The 19,965-nt window shown below is 39.9% G+C and overlaps 1 protein-coding gene and 1 long non-coding RNA gene across 11 annotated transcripts in view; one reads left to right on the forward strand and one right to left on the reverse strand.

Moving 5' to 3' along the window:
- LOC144612921 (uncharacterized) overlaps positions 1 to 7,316 on the forward strand; it is an 89,480-nt gene extending 82,164 nt beyond the window's left edge. The window contains exon 5 of the long non-coding RNA XR_014135303.1: positions 29 to 7,316. This is a non-coding gene — a long non-coding RNA (uncharacterized LOC144612921). The remainder of the gene's footprint in view (positions 1 to 28) is intronic.
- The window catches only part of C2CD3 (C2 domain containing 3 centriole elongation regulator), a 145,823-nt gene that overhangs the window by 50,489 nt on the left and 75,369 nt on the right, over positions 1 to 19,965 (reverse strand). For 9 of the 10 annotated variants that reach the window (XM_078433101.2, XM_078433098.2, XM_078433096.2 and 6 more), the window contains 4 exons: positions 19,523 to 19,791; positions 19,075 to 19,164; positions 10,036 to 10,638; positions 7,253 to 7,591 (listed from right to left, as the gene is read on the reverse strand). In XM_078433101.2, coding sequence (XP_078289227.1) covers positions 7,253 to 7,591; positions 10,036 to 10,638; positions 19,075 to 19,164; positions 19,523 to 19,791 — 1,301 coding nt within the window. The remainder of the gene's footprint in view (positions 1 to 7,252; positions 7,592 to 10,035; positions 10,639 to 19,074; positions 19,165 to 19,522; positions 19,792 to 19,965) is intronic. The other variant, XM_078433102.2, reaches the window with a different exon arrangement.

The raw sequence follows: 19,965 nt of genomic DNA on the forward strand, positions 1-19,965 counted from the left end.
ACAATGTGTATTTTTCACATTTTTCCAGGCTGTGTTCCAGCCCTTATGAGGACCTACAGCAGAAGTTTTTCTTCAGTCATCTCAGTTTACCCAAAAGATGATTCTCTGTTTTACAGAAGCTGACAAATGTTGGTAGGAAAATGTGAGGTCCACACAAGGAGGATGAATGTCCTGAATTACATTCACTACAAAGTCAACCTTACAGTTGTGATACGTAGAGAGCAGACTTTTCATATAAGATCTCAATAGGCTGCCTAAACCTACTTACCTAAACTGTTATTCAAAGAAATACAGTTGTTTGTGGAGGACACAATTTAAGTTAGAAAATGTAACATTAAAAATTTTAATTTATTTATGAGGAAAAAAACAACAAAAATGAAGACAATTGGTGATACTAGATAGTCTATAAATGAACTAACAAGATAACCACTAGCCACAAGTGGCTATTTAACTTTAAATTAAATTCATGAAAATAAAGATGAAAAATTCAGTTTCTCAGTCGCACTGGCCACATTTCAAGCGCTCAATTGCCACATGTGGCTACTGGCCACCATACTGGACAATAAAGATACAGAACATCTCCATCACAGTACAGAGTTCTTTTGGACAGTGCTGAGTAATTGAGACTCTGTATAATATAGAGTCTATGTATTCCACAAGATCACTTTCAGCTCTGAATCTCTGCTATGAATCTTAGGATTACAGATGAAGGAAAGAAAAAAGAAGAAGTGTGTCTTAAACATAACTTAAGCAACCCAGAGGAACAAAAAACTCGCATCATCACTACTACCACAGGGCCTCCCAGCATCCAAGATATAATATGGCTTCAGTGCGTTCTGTTTCCTACAACTGAACACTCCCTGACACAGCTGCTCTCTCTTTCTCCCACTTTCCTTAGAAAGTCTCAAGCTTTTCAATTGATTTCTTCCAATAAAATGTCATAAATCCTCACAGTGAGGGAGAGATAATCTGCCTCTATGTTGGCAGTTCCCACAAAATCCTGTGATAATCTGTGTCTGGGTTTTCCTCACTAAACTCAGAGTTCCCTGAATGCATGGAGAGGACCCAAGGCCCTTATTAAAGGTTTGCAGTCTTGCCTCTACCTCTGTCTACAGACACTTGCCAGGGTTGGAGAGAGAAGCTGCCTTATCTGCTTGCAGCATGCACAAACCAGCAGAGGACAACATCTGCTCCGGAAAGCTCTGAGAGATCAGCAGAGAGGGCCAGTTATGGTTCTGAGAGGCAGGACCCTAGGTTCCTGTGTACTCTGCCACTGATTTACCATGACATGAGCACTTCATTCTGGCTCTATGGGTATCAGTTTCCTCACCTGGAACATGTACTCCCAAAACACTTCTTGCAATAAACTTATGATTCCAAATGTCTACTAGTACTGCTCAGAACGCTCTCATACCACCCACCCCACCCCATCCCTTTTAAACTTAGTTTTGAAGATGGTTTATCTGCTAAAGGCCTCGAAATAAAACTACTGCTTTGATTTTGGAAGAAAACTGTTTCTTACTCAATCTTGAATAGAAATACTCCTTTCAGCCAAACAGCAGGTGACAAATTACTTGAGAAAGCAGGTCTATCAGGTTTCCCTGGCTCTCTCCTTGTGGGTAGAAATTCAGGTGGGCCTGTTTACATATCTGGAAAAGGTCAAGTTCTGAAACACTTTTTTGGAGGCAGCCTAGAAGAAAGCCACTATACCTCCACAGGTTGGGACACACATCAAGAGCAGTTAAGGGGACTTGAGATGAACCAGTTTTACCGTTTTCCCTAGATTTCCCGTGTTTTATGTAAATATATGCATCAAGAAAGATATAATTGTTTCACAGAGATTAAAATAACAACCCCTTATATTCGGGTAACACCTTATAGCTTACAAATCTTTCTTATATACGAAACTTATGCTCATAACATACCTGCAAATCCCACAAGATAGATGCCTCTATCCCTATTTCACAAATAAGGCAACCAGGGAACAGAGAGGTAAAGTGGCTTGCTCATCACGAACTGGTTAACTAGGATTTGGAAGACCCAGCCAGGTTTCAGGGCTCCTACTCCAGGGTTTTGTCATTGCAATAGTTCTAATTAGCTCTATTTGGTTAAGAGCTCTCTCTCTGGCCTGGAATGAATGCATGGAAACCTTCCCCTCAAGCGATGCCCAAATTTGTATATTAACAAAAACTTAGTGCAGTTTCATTAAGTCAGTGTTAACGGACACTTCCTCTCTGTCACATGTGCCCACATGGGTCAGGTTTGATTCCTGATCTGGGGGAAACAGACACAAACAAAATAAGAGAAAGACTATACCAAAAGCGCAGGTAGCTGTGGGAACCCAGAGGGGCTCCTAACCCTGCCTGGGTAGGTTAAAAAGAGCCTCTAAAGGCTGATGATACTGTAGATAATTTTTGTTTCTACTGAGTATAGCTTAGATTACCCCAAATAATTTTACCTCTCTGTTCCTCAGTGCCTTATTTATAAAACAGGGCCAGCAATAACCTGTTTGTCTAGTAAAAGAATACAAATCTGAAGAGTACTGAAGCTGATTCATAAAGAAAGGATCTCAGAGCTTTCTTTAACAAAAGTATTCAAGAAGCTCTTTTAGAGGTGCCTGGGTGGCTCAGTCAGTTGAGTGTCTGACTCTTGATTTTGGCTTGGGTCATGATCCCAGGGTTGTGGGAGTGAGCCCTGCATTGGGCTCCATGCTGAACGTGGGCCGGCTTAGGCTTCTTTCTCCTTCCTCACCTCTGCCCCTCTCCCCTGCTTATGTGCACTCTCTTTCTCTCTCAAATTAAAAAAAAAAAAAAAAAAAAGTCTTTTATTTTCAGAACCAGGACCACAGTGGAGACCACAGAAAGTTCAGAGCTGCTTTATGTTTAAGCTCTACTGAGGCTAATTCAGGGCTGTTTTTGAACCTTCTGCATGCAGCCTTGCATGCAAAATGATTTTCACAAAAGCTTGGCAAATTACAGCTGAATCAGAGAGTATGGCATGAGTTGCCCTCAGCACTATGTTTTTAGATGATAAGAGCTAAAGGGAATCTTAGACATGAACGTGTATGGCCATCACATTTCATGGCTGAGGAGAAGAGAAATGCATTTGCTCAAAGTCACAAAGCAAGTTAATGACTTAGCTAGGGCCAGAACCCAGTCCTCTGACTCCCATTGCAGAACTCTATTACATCATCATCTGGAAGGCACATTTCAGAGAAGTGGTGGGCAGGTCTGTATTTCTCAGGACCAAACACAGTGCCTGACTGACACATAAACTTTGTGGGAGGAAAGAATATATGGGTCTGTCACTGAGGGTAGAATCAAGAGACAACAGAGACCTCTGAAAATCAGATATCCACCCTGATGAGTGCTCTGCCCTGGATAAACAGAGAGAGGCCAAATAACAAGTGATTTATAGATTTGTAATTCATGCCAAAAATGTTGGAGGTGTTATGTATCATATTCACAAACAAGAGGACATTATTACATTTGCTTAGCTACATCATGAAGATCAGGGTGCTGGGATACAGAAATAAACACACAGTCCCTGTCCCAAAGAACAGACAGCTAGTGGGGAGACACATTTATAGACATCTTCAGCGCAGACTGATATATAATATGAAGAAAGACAACTTCATGTGTGGGAGTGGGGGTGGTGGTATGGGGGAGTTTGGGAAATCTAGAGGGAGGTTTTGTGCTAGGAGAGGTGGTCACTAGGCTTCAAAGTGTTGGTGTCATTTAGTCTATCTTGAAGGATGAGGCGTAAGTTTGTTGAAAAGGAGAGAAAAAAAGGCATTCTAGGAAGAGAAAAGAGCATGGTCAAAGGCTTGGTAGTAGGAGAGAGAATGGTGCATTGGCAAAAAACAAACTGTTGACTGTAAGAAATGGTGCAAGATGAGGCTGGAAAGACTGATTAGGCCACATGCCTAAGCACTTTGTGTTCTATGTCACTGAGAGTGCAAGTGATACGAAGCCAACAAAGTATTTTAAGTTGAGAGAGGTCATATTTGTTGACAAGACATATAACCTCAACAGCAGAATGAAAAAGATACTGAAAGAAAACACTGGAAGCAGCAACCATTAAAAGGGCTATCCCATTAGTCCATGTTTCTGAAGCCTGAACAAGCAATGTGGCACTGAGAATGGAGAAGAGGTGACAGAAATTTTCTGTGTAAGAGGCCACGATCCTATGCCCTGTATTGGACACAGTGGAATAAATATATTAATCCTGTGACTTATCCTCTGTTAAATTCCCCATAAGCAACTTTGATGCAGGGGAGGCAAAGGAGGAAATCAGAGAAGGTGTTAAGAAGAGGGCATTTAACCAAGGCCTCAGATTCATCTACCTCCTCACTTAACAAACATTTACTGCTGCTTATGTGTCAGATGCAGTTTTAGGTGTTGGGGATTTAGCATAAATAAAACAAAACAAAGAAAAATCCCTGTTTCTGTAGGACTTATATTCTTCTAGAAAAGACAGAAAGTAAACAAAACACACTGTTAAAGGCTGTAGACAAAAATAAAGCAGGGAAGGGGCGCCTGGGTGGCTCAGTCGGTTGGGCGTCCGACTTCAGCTCAGGTCATGATCTCGCAGTTCGTGGGTTCAAGCCCCGCGTTGGGCTCTGTGCTGACGGCTCAGAGCCTGGAGCCTGCTTCGGATTCTGTGTCTCCCTCTCTCTCTGACCCTCCCCCGTTCATGCTCTGTCTCTCTCTGTCTCAAAAATAAATAAACGTTAAAAAAAATAAATAAATAAAGCAGGGAAGAGGGATAGAAAATGTTGGGGAGGGGCTACAATTTTAGATAGGTGGTCAGGGAAGGCCTTCTGAGACAAAGTTATTTCAATAAAGACAAACCAGGGGTTAAGAATATACCAAGCAGAGGAACATCAGATCCAAAGGCCTCCAGGCAGGAGTCTGTCTATATTCCAGAAAAAGCAAAGGTGGGGGGGTGGGCAGCATGGCTGGAACAGGGTGAATGTGGAGAAGAGCAGGATACCAGCTGGAACTTGGTAGCTGGGGGAGGGGAGAAAGGAATTCAGGCTGAGAAAGGTGTGTGAACAAAGGCCCAGGGAATAGCCTGCTGTTTGTTGTGATGCAACACAAAGGAAGCCAAACACTACTGGAAGAAAATCACCATTGTGTCATCCACAGTCACTCTAAAATCATGTCAGTTAGTCTTAGTGGAGCCCTTGCTGCTGCTCAGCAATTTTCTTATCTATTTCTTCATGATTCTCATAACTCCCCTGCAATGACTAGCCAAAAGAGGATCCAGTCAGAGGATAAAGTGCTGATATTATCCCCCATGCCCTCTCTAAGCAAGCCCAGAATATACACTTTCCTACTTTAATACCTTTGTTTAAGTTGAAATATCTACCTGGAGTTTTATCCCCACCTTTCTGAAATCCTATTCATTCTAAAAACTTTTCTTGATTTCTCGAACATATCTCATCTCTGTTTTTAAACTCTCTAATTTTTAAAAAAATCTTTATTTTTGAGAGACAGCGAGAGAGAGAGAGAATGAGCATGCGCATACACATGAACAGGGGAGGGGTAGAGAGAGAGGGACACAGAATCCGAAGCAGGCTCCAGGCTCCAAGCTGTCAGCACAAAGCCCAACCTGAGGCTTGAACCCACAAACTGTGAGATCATAACCTGAACCAAATTCGGACATTCAACTGACTGAGCCACCCAGATGCCCCTCTAAACTTTCTAAATTCTATATATTATAGAGCTCTTTTGGCCTTCAGAACATTTTGCTTTATATATCATTAATTGTGTAGTTGCCAGTCTTCTTAACGGGGATATCGGCTCTCAGAGGACAGAAACTATGTGTCATCTGCTCTGCCCTCTCTGTACCTGGCACTGGCCCAGGAGAGATTTACTACTTGCTGAATTGAACTGTCATTCTTGCAATGTAAGCATAGCACTGGGCATGCAATACATACCCACCCTGGACTAGAGTGACTGGTAAACATAGTGTAGGCAGGATTAACTGGCAAACACAGCCGTATCTCAGGCAGAATGGTATACAGGAAAGAGCATGGGCTTCAGATCCAGACATAGCTGGACTCAAATCCTGGCTTCCCAGAGTTTATTAACTGTGTAACTCATGTCACTTTAACTTCTTGATCTTTAGAAAATGGGTAGGTACTGCAATCTATTCACACCATAACTGCACTTGTTGTAAGGATTAAATGAGATAATTATTGTGCAAAAATGAGAATAGAACTTGATACAAGGAGATGCTCAATAAATTATCGTCAAATTACCTTCCCAAGTCATATTTTAAAAATGGAACTTATCTAATAGAAAAGTTGTAAGTATATTTGTATTGTCTTGTATTTGTACTTGTATCACTTTTTGCAATATAGGCACCCCCCCTAAAATGGAACGTAAGTCATACCTCTGTATTTTAAAGTCTATTTTCAATGCAATAACAATAACAAAACAATTCTTAAAAAAAATTAAAGTTTTTTGTGCTTTCCTTAATTAAGTTTTTACCTAATATACTTGTCAAAAATAGGCTGCTTTGGTGGGTCAGTAAAAAAGCAAAAATTATTTCCTGGTTTTGTGATTCAAATGGGATCTCAGTATCTCTAATACAGCAAAGCAAGGACTGTACTTGGAGAAGACTTTGTCCTGAGATAAAACATTTCAAGGTGATTTCTATTGTTGACAACATCACAGGTACTGTTAATATTACAAGTGACTATTGCCAACTATTGCCTATGTTCACGATCACAGGAAATGTTAAGTTTTAGTTTGAGAGTAATAAAATTCAGATGTAATCATTTTCCTTTTCAAGTTCACCAACCTGACTTTTATCCTTGGAGCCTTTGGGGGGTTTAGCCATGCAGTGTTAAGAACTCTTGGCCCCAAGTGCATAATGAAGAGGACCTGAGTTGGTAGCAATGGAAAGAAAAAAAGAGTCCTAAGAGAAATTTAAGAGATAATACAACAATTTAATGGATTTGATGATTTGATGGTGGATAAGGGAAAGAGAAGTATCTAAGCTGACAGGTTTCTGGACTGGGGAATTAATGATATGCAAAATTAATAAAACTGGCAAGGTCCACTTAAGTTCAGAAAGGCTCTCATGTTGCTTAAACCTGTAGGCTTGAGAAATATCAAAATTATTGATTAAGATGGTTAACAGTTATTACAGATTCTGTCATGATTTGAAAGATTTGTGAAGATAGGACCGTGGCCTGAGGTGTCAGATAGATGTTCCTGGAAAAGTAAGTAGGGCATACCTTTTAAGCTCAAATGCATCGCTCTTTCTACCAGGATACTAACTGCAAAAGTTCCATCCAACTCATCTGGGCCCTCCTGGGCTGGGCAGACTTCCCCTGTGGTGGTGTTGCAGGGGACCTGGGTGGAGGCAGGAGACTTCTGGTGGCCAGGTGATGGAGAGCGCTGGATCTCATCATGCCTTCTGGGGAACTGCTCAGACTCACTGTGGCTGCTGCAGTCCACAGAATCCAGTTCATGAGCAGGCCCAGGGTGTGGGGAAGGAGAGGAAAGAACCACGTGAACTCGCAAGGCAGCTCCTGAGAGGTTGGAAGCATTTCGCCCAAACAGAGGATACACACCTGTAAGAGGATGGAGGAGAATAAGCCCAAACAAGCAGGAACCAAGAACACCCTCTAACCTTGGAGGAGATGACTGAGAGTGCTTGTGGTCCTCTCTCCTTTGACAGGCCTACATGCCCCAACAAACCAGTCTGTAAAAGAAAGTATGAACTTAGTATTCCTTCCTTTCTTCCCAGCACACACTGTCTCCATTAATGGAAAGTAGTGAGAGCTTGGATTTGAAGTCACAGCCAAATGACTACCAGGCAGAGCTGTTGTGGAATAGATTTAGGTGCTGGGGGCAAGCAGACTTAGATGACCTCTGAAGCCTCTTGAAAGTAAGATTTTTTTATTAAAGCAGGAGTGGCCTGTCTTCCCTTCCACATGTCCTTACTGGCCCTTGTCCTTAGGCCTTCTCCTTAGGAAGCTGTCCTGGTGCTCAATTTAGCGTGTTTCAACAACTGAATATATTCTGGCAGTAGCCCTGAAGATCATTTGGAAGTGAAGTAGGAGATGGAGGCAAAGGAGGCAAGAAAGAAAATTAGAGGAATTAGTACTTGTTGAGTGTTTTTCACGTGCTAGAATCTGAGGGGTTAGGTAACCCACCAACGTGACTTTTTCAAAAAGTGGTAGATTTAAACCCAGGGATCTGAACTTATAGACTTCTTGGATATTAAAATGAGATTTAATTATAAAGCAGAAGGCACTATGAATTCTTTCAGAACCTCAAAGATTGCTTCATTAGACTCATTTCAATTCAGGAAAATGGAGCTATTTGATTCATAGCAGCAAGATGGAACTTTCCGTGTTTTTTTTATTTTTGTTTTTAAGTAACCTCTTTTCTTCTGATGCAATGTGTGAATTATCATCATTATCACAAGGAGGAAGTAAGGGTGATAGGAGGGGAGTCATCTAAAAACAACATAGCCAAATCCTTACCCCAAGAAACTTAACAGTTACTTGGAAGGCCGGTTGGAAGAATGACTGGATGGACTGCTTGACTCATCCAACAAATACATCAAATGCCACGCCTTGTACAAAGCCCCTTCACAAGAGGATAAAAAGCTTAGACTGAAGGGATGTGGAGAAGCATGAGAGAAATGGACAATCTGAAAAGTTAAATCCTGCCTTTGGTATCACTCAGTAAAAAGAGGTACTTGTGCTTGAGTTTGATCCCTAAATGTTTATTCAGTGTTCCAGACCTACTTTCTTCAGCACAGTGAAGTTAAAAGCCTATCTTTACAAACTTTAGTTCAGGTGAGCTTTGCTTACTTCAAATACTTTTTCTGCATGCTCCCTGAAGTGACTCTAGGCTTGCCCAGAAAACAGGGCACATGGCATTTAATGAGGTGCTCAGCAAAGCCAGAATTACACCTGCTGGGTCCATAGAGAACCAGAGAATCCAGAATTATCACCCAGATACTCAGTTCTCCTTATTTAGCTTGGGCCACTTGTTCAACAATAGGGTTTAGAGCACAAGGCTAATAGAGCTAAAATAGGGTTGTGACTCAGTTTCTTTAGCTGTATAGTGAAGAAAATAACAACTAACCTTACAAGGAGTGTCCCAAAGAAAAAACATCATGTTTATAAAGAATCTAGTCTGGTCATTATAGTTACTAGACTTATTTTTCTAAATGGCAAAACTGTCCCTCCTCTATTCAGACCCCATTGAAACAGCTTTCCATAGCTCTCAGAAAAACGTACAGTACTCTTGTTTGCTTTTCTAGCTTCGTCTCCTATCATCTCCCATCCTATATATCCTATGATCCAGCAGTACCAAATTACTTACAGTGCCTAAAAGGTGTCAAACTGCTTCATGCCTCTGCACCTTCACAGGCTATTTTCTTGTTCAGAATATCATCCCCGCCCCCCCCCCCCCTTTTCTTGGCTTATTCCTAAGTCCTTTGAAACTCAGTTCAAGGGTCATTTCCACTGAGGTATCATCCTTGAACCAAAGAGATATTGCATCCCTGTGCTCCATAATACCACTGAGAATACCTTTTCATAGTTCTTCACTGTAAATATTTATTTACTACTCTATTCTCTCATTATTTCTTATTCATTTTGAACTCCCAAGGCCAAGTATATGTATCAAGTACTGAACAAAAGTTGAAAAGAAAGCATCTAGCACATAATGCCACTTGTAAAATGTTACCTTTTTCCTTTCTGCCTTGTGAACTAGTTTAATACCATGAAGATTTTCTTTATGATTTCAACATATGCTGACCAGACAGGGAGGATATCCTAGTCTCATTAGCAGGGATGTTTTTCAGAGTATTTAAAAAACGAGCATTCTAGATTATCATATAGGCTCTTATACATTTTTTTTCAGGTAGTCCCCCAAGTTCACCCATTTTTATTTTACACTTACTGACTGAGAACAATATTCTAGGGAGTGTATCACATAGTGCTTGTCATAGAGCAGGTACTCAAACCACAACAGCTGAGGATGGTTCCTCACTTACCACTGACAGTTAATGTCCTTGCTGACCTCTCCCCAAGTCTGACCAGGTCCACATAGGCTGAGCCAATCCAACTGTCTGTCTGGTGGGGCCTCTCCACACTGTCATTGCCATAAGCCCGCCACACTTGGACCTCTAACCTCTCTTCCCTGAAATACCAAAGCAGTGACGGGCCCCTATTGACTTCTGCTCTTTTGGATGCCTTGAAAGTAACCATGACCTGCTTTTTGTTTGTAGATTCTTTAGGCTTCTTGAGAGGGGTCCAGAAGGCTTCATGATCGTAAAATTTGTAGCGGAGGTAGCAGTGTATGTTCTTATGAATGTGCTTTTGGCCGGCAAGAAGCACACAATGGATGGGCAGCCAGAGCCTTGGGGTGGATATGGTGACAGTGGCTGGCTCCTCTTCATCCATCGTGACAAGATTCTTCAGGTTATTCTCAAAGCTCCAGCCCAATAGCTCAGCAGCTTCCAACACCCGCTCTCTATCTCCAGGATGTGTGAAGGAAACTGAAAGTTCTAGGCCACCCACAATCTTCTGCATGAGCTCCAAACAGTGAGGCAGGGCCCCATCTTCTGGTAAAATGATAGGATACCATCCTGTGATCCCTTATGGAAAAAAATAAGATTTTCAATTATTGTTTTAAGAATAAAAAGATATACCCACTTCCTACTTCAGAGCCACCATCACCCTGGCCCAAGATAGAAAAGAAAACATATCCACAGAGCACTGGAGTTTGTTTCATCTGATTACTGAAAGACAATGTGATCAGATGGAAGAACAAAGTCTGGGAGTTGGAAGACCTGAGTTCTCTCCTAGGCTCATCTCAAAACTAGTAGTTCAGTCTAGGTAAGCCATTAATTTCTCTCAGCCTTGGTTTCCTTACCTGACAAATGGGAAAATTAGTGCTAACCTTACACATCAGACAAAGTTGTTTAATCATCAAATGAGATAATGGTTTTGGAAGAGTTTGAAAGAAGTGCTACAAAAAATGTGAAATGGAGGGGTTGGAAGATGGCAGCCAAGATGGCAACCCACAGTTCATGGGGGAAATGAATCCCCATAGCAATTGGCTTGGAAGACAAGAGGAGCTGAATTTCCTGAGTTCCTGTAATGAGTGGGGCTTAAAGCCTGGAGTTTGAAAGGTCAGCATGCTTGGCTCTGATAGAGCCTAGAGGGCACTGGGGCTGCTCTTGGAGAGGAGGTAGGCAAACAGCCTGGGAACACAGTGTGGGAACATACACTAGCGCACACAGTGGGAAAGTTATTTGCTCACTTCAGAGAGTGTCCCAGAGAGATAGAGAGATAGTGTTCACAAAGAGACGCCTCTGGAACGAGAAGTTGGCTGGTGTCATTTACATTCCCCACCCCTCAGCATAAGCACAGGGAACCAACGCAGTGCTGACACTCATTACCTAACTTGCTTACACCAAGCCCCACACCCCCTGCTTTGGTGCAACTGTCCCTCCCAGTCATGCTTGCCTTAGTCCCAACACCACAGGCCCCCTGCCCCAGAAGACTAGCCCAAATCTCTGCTCACAATGTGTTTCCCGACGTGGGAGTTTTGTGGAGGCTGGGTTCCTGTGGGGTGGCAGTGGTGACAGGTTTCATTTCACACAAAGACCAGAGCACACCTAGTTAAAATGCACACCACCTTCAGGCCAGGGACCAAACACTGCCCACAAAAGGCAAAGAGAGCCTCTGCAGACAACTGGCCTGAAGGATAAAGTGACCAGGAAAAAACAGGAGAGCACACGAAGCACATACTGGAGACACTCCTGGAAGTACCAAGCCATGGGGAACAGGAGTAGCAATACTTACATTAGGCAAAATTATATTGGACATTACTCCACAGGACACTACAGGACCTCTTCTTCACAAGATCATGACCCTCAAGAACAGGAGATGTGGCTGACTTTCCCAACACACAGAAACAGGCACAGTGACTTAGACAAAATGAGAAGACAGAGAAATTTATCCCAAATGAAAGAACAGGACAAGGCCATGGCTGGAGATCTAAGTGAGACAGATATAAATAACATTCCTGATAGAGAATATATAGTAATGGTCATAAAAATACTCACTGGAGTCGAGAAAAGAGTGGAACACATGAGTGAGACCTTCCTTAACACAAAGATAAGAACATAGCAGAAGCTCAAGAAGTGGAGGAACAAATTTATGACCCAGAAGACAGAATAATGGAAAGAAATAAAACTGAACAAAACAGAGGAAAAAAGAATTATGCAAAGTGAGAACAGACTTAGGGAACTCAGTGACTCCATCAAATGTAGTAGCATTCATATTACGGAAGTCCCAGGATAATAAGAGGGGGGGGGGGGGGCAGAAAATTTATTTGAAGAAATAATGGCTGAAAACTTCTGTAAATCTGGGGAAGAAAATAGATATCCAGATCCAGGAGGCACAGAGAACTCCCAACAAAATCAACATAAGCAAACTCACACTAAGACATATTGGAATTAAATTGGCAAAATATAGTGATAAAGAAAAAAATTTTAAAGCATTAAGACAAAAGAAGACAGTAACTTACAAGGAAAAACCCATAAGGCTAACAGGATTTTTCAGCAGAAACTTTCCAAGCCAGAGGGAGTGGCACAATATATTCAAGTGCTGAGGGGAAAACTCTGCAGCCAAGAATACTCTATCCAGCAAGGCTATCATTCATAACACAAGGAGATATGAAGAGTTTCCCAAACTAAAACTAAAGGAGTTCATAACCGCTAAACCAGTTCTGTAAGAAATATTAAAGGGGACTCTTTGAGGAAAGAAGAAACCAAAAGTGACAGTATAAAGGTAGGAAACACAAGAGCCATAAAAATGGATGTTTCTGTAAAAAATCAGTCAAAGAACTCATAAATTAAAAGGATATAAAATATAACAACATATACCTAAAATGTGCAGAAGAGAGGAGTCAACAATGGGTTCAAACTTAAATGACCATCAACTTAAGATAGACTGCTATATGCAGAAGAGGTGATATGAAAACCTAATGGTAACCATATATCAAAAACCACTAATAAATATGCAAAGAATAAACAGAAAGAAATCCAAATATATCATTAAGGAAAATCATCAACCATGAAAGAGAGAAAGATAGGATCAGAGGAAATCTTCAGAAACAACCATAAAACAAATAATAAAATGACAATAAATACACATCTATCATAATTATTTTCAATGTAAATAGACTAAACATTCCAATCAAAATACACAGGGTAATAGAATAGATAAAAAAACAAGACTCATCTGTATACTGCCTACAAGAGACTCACATTAAACCTAAAGACACCTGCAGATTGAGGTGATGGAGTGAGGGGATGGAGAAACATCTATAAGGCAAATGGATATCAAAAGAAAGCCAGAGTAGCAATACTTATATGAGATAAAATAGACTTTAAAACAAACTGTAACAAGAGACAACGAAGGACACCATATAATAATAAAGGGGACAATCCAACAAGAAGATATAACAAGTATAAATATTTATGTACCCAGAGGCACCTGGATGGCTAGGTTGGTTAAGCATCCAACTCTTCATTTAGGCTCAGGTCATGATCTCACAGTTTGTTGAGATTGAGCCCTGTGTCAGGCTCCACGCTAAGCGTGGAGTCTGCTTGGGAGTCTGTCTCTCCTTCTCTCTCTCTCTGCCCCTCCCTTGCTCATGTGTGCTTTCTTTCCCTCTCTCTCAAAATAAATAAATAAACATTAAAAAATATTTATGGATCCAAATACATAAAACAGTTAATACCAGACATAAAGGAAACAATCGGTAATAATACAATAATACTAGCAGACTTTAACACCTTACTTACATCAAGGGATAGATCATCTAAACAGAAAATCAATAAGGAAACAGTGGCTTTGAATGACCCACTGGAACAGATGGATTTAACAGATATATTCAGAACATTCCATCCTAAAACAGCAGAACACACATTCTTTTCAAGTACACACAGAACATTCTCCAGAACAGATCACATATTAACCCACAAAACAAGTCTCAACAAATTCAAGAAGATGGAAGTCATACTATGCATCTTTTCTGACCACAACTTATGAAACTAGGAGTCAACCACAAGAAAAAAATCTACAAAGAGTACAAATATATGCAGGTTAAACAACATGAAGTGTTAATAAACAATGAAGGGTTCAACTAGAAAATAAAAGAAGAAATAAAAAAGTACACGGAAACAAATGAAAATGAAAACACAATGGTCCGAAATCTTGGGATGCAGCAAAAGCAGTTCTAAGAGGGAAGTTTATAGCAAATGAGGGCTACCTCATGAAGTAAGAAAAAAATCTCAAATAAACAACTTACCCTCACACCTAAAGGAGCTAGAAAAATAACAATAAAGAAAATCTAAAATCAGTAAAAGGAAAGAACAAAGATTAGAAGAGAAATAAATGATATTGAAAACAAAGAAAAAAAAAAAAAAGAGAGAAAGAACAATGAAACCAGGGGCTAGTTCTTTGAAAAAAATCAACAAAATTGATAAACCTCTAGCCAAACTGATCAAGAAAAAAAAGGGAACTCAAATAAATACAATACAGAGATAATAACAACTAACACCACAGAAATACAATTTTGAGAATATCATGAAAAGCTATATATCAACAAATTAGATAACCTAGAAATGGATATATTCTTAGAAACATATAAATGACCAAAACTGAGAAAGAAATGGAAAATATGAAGAGACTGATAACCAGTGAAGAAACTGAATCAGTAATCAAAAAACTCCCAACAAACCAAAGTCCAGGACCAGATGGCTTCCAGGTGAATTCTACCAAACATTTAAAGAAGAGTTAATAATATTCTTCTCAAACTAATCCAAAAAATAGAAGAGGAAGGAAAACTTCCAAATTTATTCTGTGAGGCCAGCATTACCCTGATACCAAAACCTGATAAAGGCACCACAATAAAAAGAAAACTACAGGCCAATATCCCTGATGAATACAGATACAAAAATCTTCAAAAATTCTAGCAAACTGAATCCAAGAGTACATTAGAAAAAAATCATTCACCACCATCAAGTGGGATTTATTCCTGGTTTTCAAGGGTGGTTCAATATCTGTAAATCAATCAGTGTGATACATCATATCAATAACAGAAAGGCTAAGAACCATATGATCTTATCAATAGGTGCAGAAAAAATCATGTGATAAAGTACAACATCCATTCATGATAAACCCTCAACAAAGTACCTTTACAAGGAACATAATTCAACATAATAAAGGTCACTTAGAAAAGCCCTCAGCTAACATCATCCTTACTGGGGTAAAAACTGAGAGCTTTTCCCCTAAGGTCAGGAACAAGACAAGGATGTCCACTCTCACCACTTTTATTCAACATAGTACTGGAAGTCCTAGCCATGACAAGTACACAACAAAAAAGAATAAAACACATCCAAATTGCTAACGAAGAAGGAAAATTTTCACTATTTGTAGATGACATGATACTATACATTAGAAAACCAGAAAGACTCCACCAAAAAACTGTTAGAGCTAATAAACTAATTCCATAGGTTTGTAGGATACAGGATAAATGTATAAAATCTATTGTATTTTAATACACCAGTAATGAAGCAGCAGAAAGAGAAATTAAGAAAACAATCCTAATTATAATTGCACCAAAAATACCTAGCATAAGATACCTACGAAAAAACCTAACCAAAGAGGTGAATGACCTGTACTCTGAAAACTAAAATACTGATGAAATAAACTGAAGACAACACAAAGAAATGGAAAGACATTCCATGTTCATGAACTGAAAGAATATTGTTAAAATGTTGATACTACCCAAAGCAGTCTACATATTCAATGCTATCCCTATCAAAGTAACACCAGCATTATTCACAGAGCTAGAACAAACAATCCTAAAATTTGTATGGAACCAGAAAAGACCCCAAATAGCCAAAGCAATCTTGAAAAAGAAAACTAAGGCTGCAGGCATCACAATCCCAGATTTCAAAACGTATTACAAAGTATGCTACTGTCACAAAAACAGATACTCAGATCAATGGAACAGAATAGAGAACTCAGAAATGGATCCACAAACATATGAACAACTAATCTTTGACAAAGCAGGAAAGAATATCCAATGGAATAAAGACAGTCTCTTTAGCAAATGGTGCTGGGAAAACTGGACAGTGACAGGCAGAAAAATGAATCTAGACCACTTTCTTACACCATACACAAAAATAAGCTCAAATGTAAGACAGGAAGCCATCAAAATCCTAGAGGAGAAAGCAGGCAAAAGCCTCTTTGACCTCAGCCACAGCAACTTCTTTCTCAACATGTCTCCGGAGGCAAGGGAAACAAAAGCAAAAATGAACTATAGAGGCCTCATCAAAATAAAAAGCTTCTGCACAGTGAAGGAAACAGTCAGCAAAAATAAAAGGCAACCGAAGGAATGGGAAAAGATATTTGCAAATGACATATCAGATACAGTGTTAGTATCCAAAATCTATAAAGAACGTATCAAACTCAACACCCAAAAAAACCAAATAATCCAGTGAAGAAATGGGCAAAAGACATGAATAGACACTTCTCCAAAGAAGACATCCAGATGGCCAACTGACACATGAAAACATGCTCAACATCTCTCACCATCAGGGAAATACAAATCAAAACCACAATGAGATACCACCTTACACCTGTCAGAATGGCTAACAACTCAAGCAACAACAGATGTTGGCAAGGATGTGGAGAAAGAGGATCTCTTTTGCACTGCTCGTGGGAATGCAAACTGGTGCAGCCACTCTGGAAAACAGTATGGAGGTTCCTCAAAAAATTAGAAATAGAACTACCCTACAACCCAGCAATTGCACTACTAGGTATTTATCCAAGGAATACAGGAGTGCTGTTTCAAAGGGGCACATGCATTGCAATGTTTATAGCAGTGCTATCAACAATATTGAAAGTATGGAAAGAGCCCAAATGTCCACTGACACATGAATGATAAAGATGATGTGGTATATATATACATATATATACATACACACACACATACATACAATGGAGTATTACTCAGCAATCAAAAAGAATGAAATCTTGCCATTTGCAACTACGTGGCTAGAACTAGAGGGTATTATGCTAAGCAAAATTAGAGAAGACAAGTATCATATGACTTCAGTCCGATGAGGAATTTAAGATACAAGGCTGATGAACATAAAGGAAGGGAAGCAAAAATAATATAAAAACAAGGAGGGGGACAAAACATAATAGATTCTTAAATATAGAGAACAAACTGAGGGTTGCTGGAAGGGTTGTGGGTGGGGGGATGGGCTAAATGGGTAAGGAGCATTAAGGAAGACACTTGTTGGGATGAGCACTGGGTGTTATACAAAGGGGATGAATCACTGGAATCTACTCCTAAAATCATTATTGCACTATATGCTAACTAACTTGGATGTAAATTAAAAAAAGAAAAGATTAAGAGACATCAACAACAGAAATAACAAAAACAAACAAACAAAAAACAACCCCCCTCCACCAAAACCCTGCCTCATATGATCCATGGCACCAATTCACTTCTCCAACCCTCAGTTTTCTCATCAGCCAAATGAGGATATTAGGCCTCTAAAAGTCCTCCTGAATCTAAAAATGTATAATTCAGTATTTTGCTACACGAGGGATGGAGAAGAGGAGGAATACAATGAGAGAAAATAAAACTTGCCTACGTCCCTATTCATTCAGCCATCCCTATTAAAACACATATACATCATTTAGTGAAATGTTATGAAGGTGCTATCAATACCGTAGAAAAGACCTAGTCCTAGGTCTTCCACTGAAGGAACTGCTACTTGGTGAACATACACCAAGGACCAGGCACTAGATTTCAAAATAATAATAGTTATTCTTTACTGAGTATCTACTGGGTGTCAGATATACTCTTAGGGCTTCATAAATACCACTTCATTTACTTTTCCTGATAATGCTGTGAAGTTCTGAGGGCTAACTGGGATAATAATCCCTATTTTACAGATGAGAAAATGGAAGCTCAGAGACCTGCCCAAATTCTCCTAATTACCACATTGTATAAATAAATGACATAAGTGAGAAACCCTATATACCAAGTTGTACAGACTTCTCTCTGGTAGGCACATAGAGAGTACTTGTTTATTAGAGTATTGCTCAAATTTTAATTCACAATTAAACTTGGGAGATGTATGACACAATTCTGGAAAGTAGATTACAAAATCGTAGGAAGATGGGCAAGAGAAGGAAAGGTGACATTTACTGAATGTCCACTATACGTCAGGTTCTTTATATACCCTATTTTCACCAGCCCCTACTTTGTAGACTTGTTGGAATTAACTGTCTCCATTCATGAGATAAGAAAATTGAGGCTCAGAAAGGTCTAGGTCACTGAGCTTGCAGTAAGTAGAATAGGACCATTATTTCCAGACGGCCTTGGAGGCTGTCTTCTTTTGGGCCTTTAGCTCTTTATTCTTTCTTCAGTGAGAGAGGGGGGGTACAATGAACAAGAATGGGTAAACCTGGATTTGATTTTCAGTACTGCCACTCACTAGTTGTGCAGTTTTGGCAAATCATTTAAATTTTGTGAGCCTAAATTTCCTCATTTGTAAGATAAAAATAGTAAGATCCTGTATCCCCACCAAGCAGGGTTATAATGAGGCTCACACAGTATCTGAGAAAATATTTCACAAAATGCTATATAATATAATGGGTATCACCATATTTATTATTTGTAGTATTACCACCATCATCATCATCATCATCATCATCATCATCAACATCATCATCATCATCAGCTTTCCTAGAGTAAGATGACAGTACAAAGTTTTGAGCTACTTTGCTTTGTTAGAAGACTTCTGAAATGATTAGGAGAGGACTTAAAATACTTACCAGAAAACTTCTGGGGTACCTGGGAGAATTCAAAAGCATGTATTATGGGTCATGTTTTCTTTTGCATATCTTGCAGGGAGCCATGCAAGATCTCTTGTAGGAAAGCAAATGGGGGGAGGGGGTAGGATTAGAAAGTGATAATCCAGAATCCTTACCAGATCTTTTGACCAGCAGCTCTTTTGTAGGAACCTTTACTACTCCAAGCAGATAATCTCTGATTGACTGAATACTGGTTATATCAGTGGCTGTTAAATCAAACAAAAAGAGAAATTATTTAATGCTCTACTGACCAAAGGGCTAAACACTTCAACATGTATTTCCTAGGAGAGGCTATATCATTCAAAGCAGAGCCCCTTTTATTTTTTTATTATTATTATTTAAATGTTTATTTATTTATTTTGAGAGGGCACGTGCATGGAAAGGAGGCAGAGAGGGAGAGAGAGGATCCCAAGCAGAATCCTGATACAAGGCTCAGTATCACAAAATGTGAGATCATGGCCTGAGCTGATAGCAACAGTCAGATGCTTAGCTGACTGAGCTACACAGATATCCCCAAACTGCACCCCTTTTAATTCTGGTTGTGATGGGTCATTTGGTGCTCACCTGACTTGGTATCTTCATGATAAATAGCAAAGGTGACCTCTGCAAACTCCAACAGCTCTGCCAGGAAACAGGCCTCTCCACTACAGTGCTGAGTCACCAAATTACATGAAAATTCAACATGATGGGAGAACTCAGGGCAGAAGGAACAAGCTACAGGGCGGGTTCGGCGCTGTTCTCCCTTGGGCAGGAAGGAGAGATGAGTGGTGACAAAGGCATTGACCCCAACTGTGGCACTGAACTGTAGAGCGGGTTCCAACTCAGCCAAAGCCCTGTAAAGGGAGAAGGATGGCAATGAGAAGGTAGTAACATAACTCAGCTGGACTGCCTAGAAAACATCTCCACCATCTCCATGAGGCCACCAAGAACACTAACCCACCAGATATTTCCTATCTAGGCTTTGGGCAGAGCCACAGTGTGCTTTCTTAATTATTTAAATATCATAA

This window comes from Panthera onca, chromosome D1 (assembly GCF_046562875.1).
Source record: "Panthera onca isolate mPanOnc1 chromosome D1, mPanOnc1 haplotype 2, whole genome shotgun sequence".
In the NCBI taxonomy this organism is placed as follows: domain Eukaryota; kingdom Metazoa; phylum Chordata; class Mammalia; order Carnivora; family Felidae; genus Panthera; species Panthera onca.